This window comes from Ischnura elegans, assembly GCF_921293095.1.
Source record: "Ischnura elegans chromosome 13 unlocalized genomic scaffold, ioIscEleg1.1 SUPER_13_unloc_1, whole genome shotgun sequence".
Classification (NCBI taxonomy): Eukaryota; Metazoa; Arthropoda; class Insecta; order Odonata; family Coenagrionidae; genus Ischnura; species Ischnura elegans.
Window position 1 is genome coordinate 14,409,610 of NW_025791657.1, and position 17,070 is coordinate 14,426,679.

The 17,070-nt window shown below is 40.2% G+C and overlaps 1 protein-coding gene and 1 long non-coding RNA gene across 2 annotated transcripts; both read left to right on the forward strand.

Moving 5' to 3' along the window:
* The first annotated feature begins 1,875 nt into the window (after positions 1–1,875).
* LOC124172016 lies at positions 1,876–12,364 on the forward strand. The gene is made up of 3 exons (XR_006868045.1): positions 1,876–1,992; positions 5,577–5,708; positions 12,292–12,364. It is a non-coding gene; the product is annotated as an uncharacterized LOC124172016 (long non-coding RNA).
* Positions 12,365–15,200: 2,836 nt separating this feature from the next.
* On the forward strand, positions 15,201–16,698 carry LOC124172092 (gastrula zinc finger protein XlCGF57.1-like). Its single transcript, XM_046551499.1, has one exon. It carries the CDS (start codon positions 15,201–15,203, stop codon positions 16,374–16,376), a length of 1,176 nt encoding a protein of 391 aa, XP_046407455.1. The 3' UTR covers positions 16,377–16,698.
* Positions 16,699–17,070: the final 372 nt, after the last annotated feature.

Here is a 17,070-nt window from a genome sequence, read left to right on the forward strand (position 1 = left end):
CACTTTAAATTACACTCTCAATCTAATCAGATTAGTCTCTCACAGCTTGATTCAATGATGAAAATATATAATTAGAAAAAAAATGCAAATTAGTATTAATTAGGTTAACCCCTCAAGCATGACTTAAAATGCCCGTGGTCCTTCTCTCAGCATGTGCACTGTACTGTCTGCATCCTCTGAATGCCATGCCTAAAGTGTGTGTTATTCACTGAAGACATCCGAATCTTTCATTAACATTTCCTTTCTCTTAACCTTCCATTTACATAAGTACTTTTAGTGACAACTTATGAGACATATCTACCTGCTTTAGCTCTGTGCCTCATTATTGCCTTTGTTTGTGTGCTCATATCTTTTAATATTATTTTGTCCAGCTGATGCTAGGATGCTTCCTCAAGGAGCAGCATGTGGTGGACCCTCACAGAAGATATACTTCCACTTACGCTCCGATTTATGCACTTTCCTAGCAATTGTGTGTTTAGTGTGGGGAGGCTGAATGCTTTCCTTTTTGGTTCATTACCATCTGCTTCTCTACCTTGTCTTTTCCTTTCTCTTTCATCGTGGCAATAATAGTTAAGGCATGGACCTGAATCTCGCAGCAGGAGAAGGGATCAAAAAAATAACCATTTTATCTAGTGTAAATTGGATACCCCAGTGGGATTAGCCCTCCTAGCCTTTCTGTGGAACCACCGCTGGTTTTGACCAATTTTAACTGTATTTTCATTGAAGATACACATCACATTGTTTTCTGTAACACTGACTTGATATAGCCATGACATAGTGGGGTTGAAAACGTCACTTTTCTGTGCTAAATTGACGTGGAATTATCCGGCTGTGTTAATGGGATGTCACTCCAAAGTTGTAGTAAAGAAAACTCCAGGAAAGGTGGCCCATCCCCAACATTTTTGAAGTGTTCCCAAAAATCAGAGTTCCAATTTAATGGATTTATTAGCTTTCATTCAAAATCTTTATATGCCCATCTATTTTTTGTAAATCAGGTTCATTTCATGCATAATGGTGCTTTAAATGATGTGGAGGTTCATTAACTGGTTGAGAACCCTACCAGAAGAGCTAAAAGCAGTCATTTATGCTGTTAATCAAAGGAAGGGACTTTTTGGTCCTGACTATGTACTGCTTGCTATAATAGCCTAGATCATGAGGAAGTGAAAGAAGATGGGCGTAAAAATATCAGAGGCCAACAAGAACATGCTTGTGGTGACCAACTGGAGGTTTTTTTATTGCCAGATTTTGATTTTGAAGCAGAGGACTAAACGCTGATGATGAATTCGGGAGAGACTGTGGTATCTCCAGTTGTATCTGATGTTATAGGTGTAGAAATCAGAAAATCACATGATCGTGGTTCAAATTTTAAGTTCAACATTCCATGCCTTTCCCATGCCATCTAACAATTAATACAGACCTTTGAAGTTACAGCTCATGCTACAATGCTGTATCATTATCATTTATCACATTTTTCATATGTAGATAATCATAGCTTAGGTATTTAACAATTACGATTTTGTATGTGCTTGAAAAATATGCTAAAACGACCATATACATCATGTTCTTTAGGAATTGTAATCACGAAATATAATTTCATTCAGAAATGCTTTGTATTAACCTTGTATCCTATGTTTGAGTGAAACAAGAAAAGGCATGGACTTCTTTATCTGTAGGAAATGATAAATAATGAGAAGGATAGTTAAATACTGCAAAGGTTGAACTTCAAGCTAGAAGTTGCTATAAACATATGAGTACACGCTTTTGTCCAGCTAAAGTGATCTCTGTTGAAAGTTGAGGTTTTATTATCATTTTTAAGTGGTTATTTGTTGTTTTTGCTTATATTTAGTGATACCCATTATTTCCATCTAGTTGTTTCATGAGGAAGAGGGGAACGAAGACCACTTTGGTGAAGACAGTGGTTCCGTGCTGCACGCTGCCCATACTGCTGGAATTTTGAGTGATGTCTTAGACCCACTGGCAACTAATGATTTGGTGAGCACACTGTGGCCTTGTTGAATGCAGTTTTGCAATGATTCCAAGTCGTTCCATTGTGGAATATTCATAACAAAATAGTAGGAAAACACAACCTGTGCCCTCACTTGATCTGGCATGAAAACAAATGCAGTAGAACTATGTTTGGCATTAAAGAATCCTTCAAAATGGAGTGCATTCCGGGAGCGCTGTGTACTCACCTTAGCTTACTGAGCAAGAGAATGCACTGACATGATGGCACCGAGCAGTTGCTATTTTATTGTGTGCCTATGTGTATCTTCATGTGGTCACTTCAGGTATAGATATGGAGACTCGCACGCTCCGCGCGCTCGTTAAGGGGCTCCGCCCCTTAAAAACCCCGGTTCCGGCTTCGCCGTCTACATTTGTGGTCGCTCGAAGACTTTTAAAGTTAGAATAATCTCAACTCAGCTAGGGGCTTCGCCGGCCAGGGGGTAGGGAGGCGCCCCACTCATTCCTCGAAACGACTTCGCCGTTCCTCGCTGGAGGGCGGCTTCGCCGCCCAGGGGTTGTGTGTGAGTTGAGATGGGTGGAGTCTACAGCGGCTGCGCCGCTTGAACGTCGGGGCGGCTTCGCCGCCCGTGGGTTACTGAAACTCCCCCTCGCCTACGCCAGTCACTCCTCGGAACGGCTTCGCCGTTTCTCGTTGTGGGGCGGCTTCGCCGCCTTGGGGTCGAGGAGCCCCCCCGCGGCTGCTCCGCTTAGTCCTCATTAATGCTCTTCTCCACCGAGAGGGGTGCCCAGGGGGATTTGGGGGTTTTAATGTGTTATGCATGCGGTCACTAATAGTCCACAGTGATCACGTAGCGATGATTGTAAAGGGTAGTGCCATGCGGAGTAATAGTGGCGACAAGTACCCATAAAAGAAGACTTAATGGCAAGTTTTTCATTTTTTGCGGGGGTTCCAACGGAATACCGGGGGTTTATACTTGTGTTAAACCAGTGGTCACAAATCGTTCTCATAAATTCCGTACCGATAAGTCCTAGGGGTCCGGAACAGTGGTCTGACGATTCTTTTACCTGGAGAGGCGATTTATTAGAAATGTTTTGGGAGGTTTCACGGGGTGTTCGGGGGGTTTAATAAGTGGTAGGGGCACCGGTTAAATTGTGACGAAAACGACTCGGAAAGGCGACTTTAAAATTCATTTATTTTTTTTCAGCGATGTTCCAGGAGGTGATCGGGGGTTTCTGGTATTTTTTCCCGTATGGTTTACGGTTGCTCGTCCTCACCAAATATTCCGGATCTAGAGCTGAGAGGGGACGGGTAGTGTGGCGTAATGTTTGCGAGAAGTAGCCAAATAGGAGACTAAATGACACATTTTACATTTGGGAGGGATTTCAGGGGGATACCGGGGGTTTAAATGTGTGTACTCCTGGCGGTCACCATCCATTTACATAAATTCCGTGGGGATGAGTCGTTGGGGGCGGTGGAATAGTCACGAAAAGTACCCAAAAAGTAGACTTATATGCAACATTTTATTTTTTGGGGGGGTTTATGAGGGTTTACCGGGGGTTTATAGGTTTTTACTGCCAGCGGTCATCAATCGTCCACATCAATTCCGTAGCGATGAGTGGTAAGGATTGGTAAAGCGGCGGAATTGTGACGAAAAGTACCCGGAAAGGCTACTTTTGTAAAAATTTTAATTTTTTAGGGGGTTTCGGGGGGTTTAAAGATGACGATACTATATGGTCACATTCATTTACAGTCATATCGAACAGAAGTGTGCCCTACGACATCCATATTTCGAGAGTAATACAATAAAAACCAAACAGGTCCCCGAAAAAAGTGAGTAGTGCCCGCCATTTTTATTTTTTCACGGTTAAATACATTGAATCATTTATTAAACGTTCATGTTTTCTGAAAGATAATAAATAAGTGTATGTAACTACAAAGTTTGAAAGAAATCGGTCAGGTTAAAATCGACATAATCTTATGTTAATCTTTTGGAAATCGTAATTTTCGGTGATTTTCGGAATATTTTAATTTTTTTCTGAGTAACCACGGACGACGAAAGAAAATTGTTACCTACATTTCGTAGACGATGTTATAGGCATATATAATAATCGTTTTCGTTATCCTATACCTTAAATTAAGTCGAAGGGAGCGGAAGTTATAAAATTTTAATAGAAAAACGAATATTTGGACGCCATTTTGGCTGCAATTTTCTTAAAAACAAATTAACAACATTACGTAATTATGTGCCCACGTTTATCAGCTTTCAGTAAATGCATTAATGATCCGTGTGGCACGCACAGTTCGCGCGCAGGAAAATAAAAACCGAAAGACGGTCCCCGGAAAAAGCGCGATTTCGGCCATTTTGTCGTCCTAGCGACGACACGTGGCGGAAACTTCCGGTTTTCGGATTTTTCCTCCGGATCATTTCGAGTTCCCCGCACGCGTGCCAAATTTCAGCTCTCCAGCATGTCTGGAAGTGGTCGGGAATTTGTATCCATGAGTGAGTCAGTTACCCCAAGGGCTGTATATAATAGAGATGAAGAGGTGAAAGCAAGTGAGAGTCATGCTGTAGCATTTGGTATGCTCCCATGGAGTGACATCTTGATTTACTGATCACTGGAAAAAGTGCAGCTGAATGCACCCAATCATTTGTAACATGATTCTCTGGTGAAATTGTACATAATAAGCAAAATTATTCATGGTGAACAAGTATGAGGTATTGGATTAGGATGCTTCTTAATCTTACCAAGGTTGTCATAAACCTGAATGGGAAGGCAATGCTCCTTAGACTCTCCAGAGCTGGCTTTGCAGCCTAACTTTGTGGGTGTTCAAACAATTTTATAATATTAATTGGAAAACTTATACTTTTGCCATTTCAAAATACCAGATAAATCATGGGATAAGTCTAATGTGCTGAAAGAAAATCAATAACATGTGCTGGAACAAAAGATAAATTTAATTAGAAAATGTTTGCATAAAATATCTTGTAATTTGCAAGTGTCGAGGGGTGCAACATAAAAGTCTGCCTGAGCAGCATTGGCACTTACTCTGTTCACAACTATAATGCGAATGAGACAGCAAATTTGAGGGGTCAATGGAAATAAACTCAGCAGGGATTGAACATCTTCTCATTACTGATTGGCTATGTAATCAGCTGCTAGGAGGGAGCTCCACTACCCACTGCCACTTCAGCGAGAGTGACGGGATGTCAAATAACCTTTTTAACAGATTGTGTAACCCAAGAAGTTGGTTTGTTGTATAATAATGTATAGAATAGTGATGACAACAATACCTTGAAGCTATTCAAATTACACCTAAGTCTCAGTCATACATTCTAGCATAAGACAAATACATATATATTCATTCACACATTGTGAGCGATTTCTTACTTCTTACTAATCCAACATTTTCTTGATGAGATGAGTGATTTTTTTCATTATTCAAGCACTATGGGAGATTATTTACGGTGGTGTGTAGGTGTTTATCAATGATATAAACGTGTGTAGGTGTTTATCAATGACATAAGTAGGAATCATTAATTTTTTACAAACTCACAAAGTTATTTTTATATTTCTGTCATTTATGATGCTGATTGTGGACTCATATGCAGCCACAGGCTTCAACTTCATCCCAAGGTGAAGAGGTGGATGCTGAAGGCACAGGAGCATTTGTGATAGACCTCGACTGTTTGCTAGTTACGGCCAAGAAAGAGCCATCTCCCGAGGAGAATGATGCAACTGAGGTATGCATGAAGTTTACATAATTTAATTAAAGGATGAAAGTGGTGCGGGCCATACCTCAGCGGCGCTGCGGTGTGGGATAGTGCCCTGGGGGGTGGATTGCATTATGACGGATGATATATCTTAAACGCTTAGAGATAGGTCAAAGCAAACAGAAAATCGGGCTTTACTTTTACGTTTTACATCGGGATAGCAATTTTTCTGCTCTAAAAAACTCAATTGAGGGTCCTCAGTACTTAGGGCCCTTGGGGTACGGGTTGCTGTTATTTTAAAGTAACCAAATTTTAACATGTGAATATACACTTCATTTGGATCATTTTGAGACTAGGAAAACATAACTTTTCGCAATTCTGAAAAATAAGGGCCGGCCTAATGCACAGGAAGTAACTCTCTCTTTACATCAATCTTTATCTATTAGTTGACTGCCTCGTTTCTTCCTTCTTGAGTATCTTCTGGTGAGCCCTGGGAGCCATTTCCTTTGTAATTCACATGCACAATTGCATCACATACTTATAATATTTTATGCATTAAGGGCACTTTGCAACAAAACATCTGGAACAGTGCACGACCGTATGGTAAGTACTACTACTAAATAAGGTAAAAGGAATTGGTACACAGCATGTACGATGGTGTTGAAGGGTTAAAAGTGACAGTGTAGGCTTTACCAATATTAATAATGGCACAAGAGGAACACCATGTTTGATTCTTTGCCACTTGAATGTAAATCTTGCTAGCAGAAGCAAAGACTTTGCCGAAGGGTGGGGGGGATGTCTCTAGAAAGTGGTGCCGGCCATATCTCAGTGGTGCAGGTTGGTGCCCTAGGGTTGTATGGCACTACCACAAACGATATATTTTAAACACTTAAAAAATGGTCGAAACATGCAAAAATTCGTTCAAGAAGGACTCTACTCTCCCACTTTTTGTAAGTACAGTGCTTTTTCTGCCCCAAAAAATCAAATGAAGGCCCTCAGCACTATGGGCCTCTGGGGCATGGGTTCCCATAATTTTAAAGTAACTAAATTTTAGCATGTGAATGTAAACCTCACTTGGATAATTTTGAGTATATCGAGTATATATACTCACCGTGGTTACTAAGATGGTCTTAAGTATTGTTGACAGTGAATGAGCGTATTGCCCGCATATTTCACTCATTTAAACGATATTTGGGGTGTTTCTTTCGCTTTTTGAACCACTTATGGGATCATGACTCGGAAACATGTGACACAACTATGTTCCCCCCCCCCTATTTACCCGCTTGATGAATTCAAGCGCCCAATCGACTCGTTGAGTATAAAATGCAGAAATGAGTTGTTAAATGCATGCTGAAGTGCCGTTTGTAGACGAGGCAGTTGTAGCAAAGCAGGGGAAGTCGGTCGGTAGCGAGCGCGCCGTGTGCAAAATGTTGAGCAAAAGGTATTTAAACTGAAGCATTTGCTCCGGAGTATAAGGTAGAGCTTATTCATACCAAATGGAGCAAATTCTTATGCTCTTACCTTTTGCTCAAAGCAAATGCTCATGCTCCAAGCTTATGCTCATGAGCATTTGCTCAACTTTTATTCATCCGGCCCATTGTTTCATGATCACCAATCATTTTTGAGCATATATGTCAAAGTTATATTCAAGTTTCTACCTCAAAAAACGCTATTTTGGAATTTTGTCCGGCTTTTCCCGATTTCGGACCACTGTGCGTCGTCGGGCTCCTATCGCGGCGGCGCCTTCTTCCTTGTTCCTTCCCGTCCTTCCCCTTCTGGTGGGTACAGAGGAGAAAAGCTCGCGCTTACATTCCCTACCCCAGGAGTGTAACCTTGCGAGCCCACCCTGGAGTCTCGTTTCCACTGTCCTCCATGCGATGGATAAATTCAAGAGCTGGAGAATTAACAGTAACTTAGACGGTACGATAACAGTAAATAGGACGGTGAAGCTACGCTAAGACCTGAAATATAGTGTTTCATTCATAAGGTTAGTTAACTTCTCTGGTAGTGAAGGATGCTCGGGTACTCCACAGTAAGGTGCCACGCAGCATGCAATGGTCTGACTGGAAGCAAACACCTATTACCGCACACTGAACTAGCATAAGTCCATCCAGGCGTGTTGGGAATAACCTCGACCGATATATTGCAATTGGAAAAAAGTACAAATGTGAGGAAATTGCATTTTTATGGGGGAAAGTAACAAATGTAAGTTCAATTTACTGACCAATGCCCCCGGAATGTATGCTTTAAGTAAAGTCTGCAAGTTCATGTTGTGAAATTAACAGTTCGGCATGATTGTAAAAATACATATCCCTCCATTTCACACCGATTCTCAACTCATCTCGACTTCTTCAATCCGATATTTATTGCTAATTTCTGTAACTATCTTGAAAAAATCTTTAAGTACAACTATTTCTATCTTCCTACACCAAACACTAACCATAAAAATATACAAATTCTAGGGAAATCTGTGGCAAACGTTTGTTTGTGGGACGTCGGGTCATTTATAGTGTGTCACAAAACCACTGAGGAAATTCCCAGCATCAGAGTTTAAACGATCCGTTTGATTAAACTGCAATTAGGGCCCGGTAAACATTGGCACGAAAATAGCATTTGGAGTTACATCTTGAGTCCGTAATAAATAAGTAATGCCTATAAAAATATACGAGTTTACAAAAGGCTCGAATGAAGCGCGCATCTTGATTTTACAAGTTAATCTATAAAAAATATGTGATTCTTACTATGACAACTTGGATAGTATATAAATTCTACGTATTGAGGCTAAGGCTCACTTACAGCCGTTCCAAAATCTTTGCAGTAGCCGCTTAATGCATTTCTGTCCACAAAAGAAGTGAAATGGAGCACGTTAGCATAATTGCTTCTGCAGTTTAAAATTAAAATCATGATATTCATCCTCGCATCATATTAATCCAAATAAGATGTATCCTTTACGCAAATTCAATTATCCTCTTATTCCCTGCGGGGTATGTCTCAGACAGAATACGAAGAGTATTTTTTTTGTTTTCATTTGACCTAAATTCCTTTGAGGATACTTGGCTCAGATACATAATTTGCATAAGCTCCTGAACTTAAACTCAAACGTTATTCATCCTAAATACACTTGGATACAGTACAATGACAAATTTTTTGTTTCTTTTTTCTGTCGTCTCCAGAGCTTTTACGGTGATAGCATCATCTTTCTTCTCCACAAACGAGTACCGTTCCTCCTTATAATTCAGCTCCCAAGTTTCCTCCGGATAAATATCTAATTTCAAATTAAATTTAAATTACTTGATATCCATCAAAAAATTGAGCAGCCAAAGCCTTTCCTTAGTGAGAGAGTTAATGAAGTAGTAAAAAAAATGGATCAGTCCAAACAGCGGTATCTAGGCTAAAGGTAAAATTCTGAGATAATTGGTTTCTTCTTTAACGTAAGCGACCGGTAGCATCACATTATCGGGACCCATGGTGGAAACATATCAATGCAGACCTGGGCGTTATTGAAAATTCAATAGCATATGAAGTTTTTAATATCGATAATTGGCGATATTGATAACTAAAATCAAGCCCGATAAACATCAGATCCGATAAATGTATTGAACCCGATACATGTACCGTGCTTGATACAAAATCAGGGTCCGATAAATACATATTAAACATCTTTGCACCAAAATATTATTACAAATTATCACTCGATAAAAATTCGTAAAGTGACCGGAAAAATTATTACCTCGTACCACCTGAAAATGGTGCTAGAAAAGTACAGATGTTAAGTTAGCATTTTGTTAAGTTACACGTTTGTATTTATCTGTTTGCTACAGTTAAATACAAATTTTGAAAGGAGACGAAAATAAGTTTTTTTTGGAAAATCGGTGTTTATATCTCCCGGCGATCCAGATTAATCAAAACACGCTTAGGAAACGACTATTTGGATTGTTACGATAACATGACGTCGTTACAGCCACAAATGTTACAAATATGAAGGTAGCAGCAAATTCCATGAATCATATAGGTGTACATAGTTCCACAGTCAGATATAAAAAGTAATCCTTTCCAATATACTTTCGAATACTAACCAATTGCACGACAATCGTTACTTCACCCAAAAGGCTTCACACCATAATGAAAAATATTAATTATTTCTAAATAATCGCATGGTTATCTCAAACTTGTCATCGGTAACTTGCGAGCATTCGAGATAAACTCCTCCGCCATCTTAAGTCGGCAACCAGATGGGTAGGCGCAATCAAGTTAATGCACAGACTTGGCACACGATTGGTGGAGAAAGTATGCCGAAGGGGTCACGTCTCTAGAGATGGAAGTCTGGAGATAATGAAGCATTAGCAGAAGGGAAAAGGCGAAGACTTATTGCTCGATTGATCTCTGTGGGAAGGTAAGGTTAAAGTCGGCAATGAGTCCTTCACAGACTGCAGATCCAAGTCAAAGGAGTAGAAGTACGTGAAAACTACGGTTACAATCGATAATGAGGCATTACATAAACATGAAAATTGTGGAGATTCCACCAAAATAATAAGAAGGATTTAATAACGCGGGACGTATGACCTGGTCAAATAAATTTTTAAAATGGGTAAATGACTCTTAGTGTAGGGGTAAAAATGAAGTAATACACGGAAAAAAGTGGTAATGAAAAACTCTTAAAATTTACGAGAACATTGTCGTACCAAGTTTCACAAAAACCTTTAAATACATTTACTACGATATGGCAACTTCTTCAGATCCTCGCATGAAGCAGCAATAGCAGAGAAGCCGAAAATTCATCAAAGCGATCCTCTTCCTCTTCCTCTTCCTCTTTACGATTGAAACGATCAAGTTAGCTCAAAGCGACTACAAATACAATAATTTATGAACACGCTTTGGACGCCTGATATTTGAATTAAGGATATTTTTTTTCTTAAGTGCTACTCTTAATCTCTATCTTAAATCTTTCAGGATAAATTTGAACTTCGTCACCATTCATGAATTTGAAGAGTTGCCCATGAGTCAATTACAGCTAAAGCGTTAATAAGGGTGACTAAAAATGGATTAAATCTGTGGCATAAATTTAGGAATCCATAATTGATGTACTCGTTATATTTTTCCATGGATATCGCGATAAAAAAAGCGACCGGAATTTCGAAATATATACCTCCCTACCGTGAGTCCGTTAGAGCTATTTCAAATAACATTTATAAAAGTGGATAATGATGGAGTAAATCTGAGGCATTAATACATCCATAAATTGAATATCGACGATTCACTTATTATTTTTTTAATGGAGCTGGCGATCAAAAAATAGCGACCGAAATTTCGAAATATCTACCTGCATGAATGATGTACTAAAGACGAGACAGTATGTGTGACAAACTCCAGCGCCATTATTTTCACCCATTCAGAACGTTCTCGGGCTGGCCGGGGACCTTAATCCCTCGTAGCCATAAAGATGAGCTCATGTGGCCCGCGCTGGCCATAATGAATGAAGTTCCGTGCGCATTCATTAAACGTCGCGTCGGTGGGATTCTTGGACAGTTTTTTCCTGGGCGAAAAAGGTGAGGCGTTGTTTTGTGTGCTCAGAGGTTTACTTTGTTGACTGTGTTGTGTCACTTTTCGAAAAGATTGCCTCGTTTAAAAATTATGCCATTAGTTTTTCCAGTCAGGGAATTACGACTTGGGTGGTAGATAGATAGTACTTAGGTAGTAGGTTGGTAAAAATATAAGTTCCTTGAGCTTCTGTGGGTATTGCTGAACTTCGTTCTAAAAATTTAATTGATATATGCTGTATTCTCGTATGTAAACTCCTCATGCATTTTAAAAATATTGATTCAATGATATGTAATGATTCTTAATTTTTCTTGGGTTTTCTTAATTTGGTAAGAAACACTACAAGAATGCGGAGTTGAAACCACTGCCAAGGAAACCTTAAATCTTACATGCTATCGTAGGAAAGAAAATGCATCAATGGCAAAGCTATTTAATAAATATCATAATGCAATGCAGGCATAACACAATTCAAGGACTGCTTCCAAGTTGAAATAAAAAGGAAATTGTTAAACCCTCTGGTAGTGTTGAAAACATTTTTATTTCGCAAAGGAAACATTTCAGAGGAATTCCAATTTTTATTCCAATGTGATTTATAAATTAGTTATAGTTAATCTTTTCAAAAAATCCTGAAATCCCTGTTCACATTATTATTATTTTGATTATTACTTCCAGCCTACTTTAGAAATCTCTTTCTGCTATATAGCAGCATCAGATTTAATCCCATTTTTTCGCATGATTGCCTAGTTTCAATTACGTTACTTCGGTTCTTTCATTGCCAAAGAAACCTTAATTATTATACGGTATCACATGAACTAAATTACATCCATTGCTGAGCTATCTAATAAAGATAATATTACAATGCAGGCAGAACATAAATCAAAGACCGCTTGCATGCTGAAAGAAATTGAATAATATTTAATTCTCTGATATGTTGAAAATGTTTTTATTTTGCAAGGAAAATATTCATGAGGAATTCCAAATTTTGATGCAATGTAGTTTATAAATAAGTTTAAGTCAATCCTTACAATAATGTCCAGAGTTCACACATTATTCTTATTTTGATTATTATTTCCAGCCTACTTTAGGCGAGGATGGGGACCCAATTGAGAGCTTGACTATGGTCCAGCAGTCTACTACAGAGACATCTGGTGAGTACTATTAATGGTTGCAAACAAATAACTCCATGCATGGAGGAATTGAAGTTAATTATTATTGAGTATGTTCATGTTAATGCTTTTATTTGGCCAATTTTAACTGTTACAAGAGAGCTGATTGAGAATTTGACAGTGGCCCATGAATCCACAGTGGATGTTGTGGATGATTGCTCTCACGGGCTACAAATAGCTGTATGTAGATGAGGCTTTGCACGCTTTCAAATGGGGCAACTTTTCACCAGGTACTGTCCACGGCATAGCGAGGTGATTTCAAATAATCATGTTTCTATGGACGCCTTCAAATAAGTCAAATCACGATGTGGTCTTGACAGTGCCCATTTCAATCTGGCTGGTGCTGTGCTATAAACAGTGTGAAATACACGTTTTTGCTTCTGTTCAGCAGAGGTTAAAAGGTTTATGCACTTATTTAGCCAACTTTTACTGTCACTAGAGAACTGATTGAGAATTTGACAGTGCCCCCTGAATTCACTGCGGATGTAGTGGGTGATTGCTCTCACGGGCTACAAATAGCTGTAAATAGATGAGGCTTATGCCACTTTCAGATTGGACGACTTTTTGCCAACTACCGTCCGCAGCATGGTGCCGTGGTTTCAAATAATCATATGTCTCCATGGATGCCTTCAAATGAGTCGTATTATGAGGTGGTGCCTGTTTCAATCTGGGCAGGCGCTGCGACATTTACGTCATGAAATGCATGCGTATGTGTGCTTATATTTCACACAGTAGTGGCCTCAATATAGCATTGGTGCACATGGCGTGTACATTAGGGCGGATCGCAAAAATCGATTTTTTTCAAATCCATCTGGCCCAATGAAAAAAAGTTGTGGGACCGATCAAAAATAAGGCCTGAAAAATTTGAGACCTCTACGTGAACCCCTGACCCTCGCTCAAATGCGATTTAGGGGGGAAGGTCAAAATTCGAAAAATATAAAATTTTATGGTCATTTCCTATAGATTTTGCCGAGTTACTTCCCTTCTAGTCCAAAATTTCGTGCATTTTGACGTATCTGCCACCGTTTAGCCACAAAATGCCTAATTTGAGTCCGCGCCCGCGAAGAAAATATTACAACGCCCGCGCAGCGTCGCGGATACAAGAGCTTCTAGCCGATCCCGTCCCCTCCCCGCTCGCTTCTCCCCCTCCCATGCCTCGAATGCAGCAAAATTCATCTCGCGCGTGCTGCTAGGAGGGCGTTTATCTTTGATAATATAAATCGGAAGATGGTAGAAGGTAAAAAACGGTGCGTAGTGAGACGACTTGTCCCTTATTTGGAGCCTCGTTGGCGTTAAACAAATCGATGTTACCAACCTATAGAGAAGTGATGAAATATTTTCAGATCTGCGAACGCAGGAAAGGAGCTGCGAACTTATTTTTGATCGGTCCCACAACTTTTTTTCATTGGGCCAGATTGATCTGAAAAAAATCGATTTTTGCGATCCGCCCTAGTGTACATGCAATGCTATATTGAGGCCACTTTCAGTGGCGATCACGTATAGTGGCGAGTAGGTATCACGGTGCCTTGCGGTGAATGGCAGATGGTGGCAAGTAGTCGTCTCGTCTTAAGGTGGCCTTATTGTAACAGTTTGTGAGGGATGAAGCACCTGAATCAGTCACCCATCCATATTTTCTTTTTTGTTTACTCAAAGTTCCAATTGGATTGGGGAGTAATTTTTACTTACTTTTTTTAGGTACATGTTTATTTTTTAATGATCTTCTCTCGCAAAAATTTTTGTTGTGCTGAAATTTTTGGATATCGAACTACAAGGACTGATTTATTTTGTCTGTGCGGTTGATTCGACGCTTAGATTCATATCGGAGTGTGTCCTTCCTTCAGCCAAGCTTTGAGACCAGCTTATTCATAAGATTAATTAGCAAATCAACAGAATGGAGCGCTTAGTATGAGAAACGCTTATCCAAGAGTATAATTCAGTGAACTATAGAATGTGGGAGCATGAAACCTGGTTAAATGAATGCAAAAATTAGCTTTGATTTTGGTCCATTTTAAACTAGTTGGAAATGATCGAATTGTACAAAAATGATCAAAATCTTTCAAATTGGTGCATTTCGATTCCCTCTTTTGTGCTTTTGATTGGCAATGGTGCTTTGTTGGGTTTAACAGAGAATCAGTCATGAAGTTTCTTTTGAGTAGAGAATATGATGGATATAATAAATATCTGCGATTAATTCTCCAGAAATGTTTTCAGTGTGAATAAAAACAGCCTCAATGGATTTCAATCCCATAAATATGGGAGTTTGGTATTACATTTCTGCATTGTAATAACTGTGGGTTTCATGCTTATTTTTCCTAGTTTTATAATGTTTCTAGCCATTAGCTTTTTCCACCTCACCACAGGAGGTACATTTGAGGGTAGACAGTCATCTATCTCATTTAAGGGTGACAGCCCATAATTTTGCAGTCCAACCGTAAACAATTCAGTAGGGGCGTGGGTTACATGAGTGGCCTACATTGTTTTATTTGTGTGCCATATATCACAGGATAGCATATTAAGCATTTGATTGTCAGTTTTTTTTTGTTAAACTAGTGATTTCTGTGTTTTTCATTCTGCTGAAGCCCTGTTGTCCTCCTCATTTTTGTATTGTGTGTTCCTTTCCCTTTTTCCCCCTCCTTTCATTTTACGGAGGGTTTCTGGGTAAAAGTCCAAGCTGGACTGCATTTTAACCCCCTGGTTTATGGCTTCCTCCATCCATTAAATCGATATGAAATGGTAGGTGTATGAGTCATGTATTTCATGTTTGACTGTGATAGTTGTTACTTGAAATTGTTTTCTAGGGGTCCCTGCTCCCAAAGGAATGCCCATTCAAACAACATCAAATTCATATCTGCTCGCGGAAGGAAATGTATGGAATCATTCGAGAGATGAATGCATTGGTCCTAAATCTGAAAATAGCAATTCTTGCGAGCCTACCACCTCCAAGTCTTTATATTGGCTGGAGGGGAATAAACAAAGGCCGAAGAAAAAAGGAAGTGGGCTTCTCAAGGAAACCAGTGGAGGAAAAGGGGACAAGAAAAATATGAGACAAGCGACGAGAATTTTCACTGCAGAAGAGAAATCTACTTCACAAAGTTTATCCTCGAAGTCATCTAGCATTAGAAATCCACGCAATCGCGCGGGAGCGAGAGAGAAAGAGAGACCCCATTCATGCACCGTGTGCACTAAGGCCTTCACTAAGAAAGATCACCTCACCATACACATCCGTACACACACGGGAGAGAAACCTTATTCTTGTTCCGAGTGTGAAAAGTCTTTCTCGAGTAGCAGCGGTTTGATCTCACATATTCGCAAGCACACGGGAGAAAAGCCTTATTCTTGTAACGAGTGTGAAAAGTCTTTCTCTGATCAAAGCCACTTCGCTAGACATGTGCGCACGCACAAGGGAGAAAAACCTTACTCGTGCGGAATCTGCAAAAAATCTTTCACTCGGAGGAGCACTCTCAAAAGTCACACACGAAAACACACGGGAGAGAGACCTTACTCATGTGGCATTTGCAGCGAGTCTTTCGCTGAGAGTTCTTTCCTCGGCGCACACATGCGAACGCACGCGGGAGAGAACCCGTATTCATGTAAAGAGTGTGAAAAGTCTTTCTCGAGTAAAAATAGTTTGACTATACATATTCGTGGGCACACGGGAGAAAAGCCTTATTCTTGCAACGATTGTGAAAAGTCTTTCTCTTCTAAGGGCGCCTTAATTACGCATTTGCGCACGCACACGGGAGAAAAGCCTTTTTCGTGCAGCATCTGCAACAAATCTTTCACTCGAAAGACTACTCTCGGAAGTCACGCGCTTACCCACACGGGAGAAAGGCCTTTCTCGTGCAACGATTGCGGCAAGTCCTTCAACCGGAAGGACACCCTCGTTTCCCACATGCGAACCCACACGGGACATAGACCTTATTCGTGCAAAGAGTGTGGAAAGTCTTTCTCTCAATTGTGTTCTCTCAAATTTCACGCGCGAAAACACGAGTGAAGCTTGGTCTTCGGACAGACGCAAAAGACGCGAAAAAAATGTTTTCAAATTTTTCGCGTCACTCCAACTCTAGACTATCGCACCATTTCGGGGCGGGCTTGGACGGAGCCTCTTCGTTTGAAATCGCCGTCGCTCGGAAGGCGGAGAAGGTTGATCTCCTATTCGTCCAGTTCCGGCGCGCGGGCGGCGAAATTTGTCCCATGGCATCTCTTGAGATTCGGACAGATGCCTAATCTCGCCGTGGGTTGAGTTGGCTGAATATTCGAGGAAATCCCGCGCGCGGAGCTGGAGGATTTCTTCGAGCGGCGGTAGCTTGGAGATAGTCCAGATCAGTGGCGGGTGGTGGTAATATATCTAAGGTACGCATTAGAGCAGATATAGGATGATTTAATTATATTATGTTAACAGTAATCCATGAGCATCATATTTCGTCGTAATAGAATACATAGCAAGCAAAACATATCACTGGTATATTTTACCCTTAAAATTGCATGAACAGAAAAAATATTAGCATGCGTGAAAATAATTATTCTAAACACGCCTTTACAAGTGACGGTAGGTGAAATTCATTCTCCTTTCCTTACATCCTATGAGAAAGTAGTGTAGAAAACGGCCATGCAGATGACTCTGTTGACGGACTAGGATCCTGGGCGCAGGTAGTGTAGGTGGCGGCTACACCACTACACTACCTGCG

What these genes read in the sequence shown, in the direction of transcription:
- LOC124172092 (XM_046551499.1), top strand. Translation starts at nt 15,201, where the DNA reads ATGCCCATTCAAACAACATCAAATTCATATCTGCTCGCGGAAGGAAAT.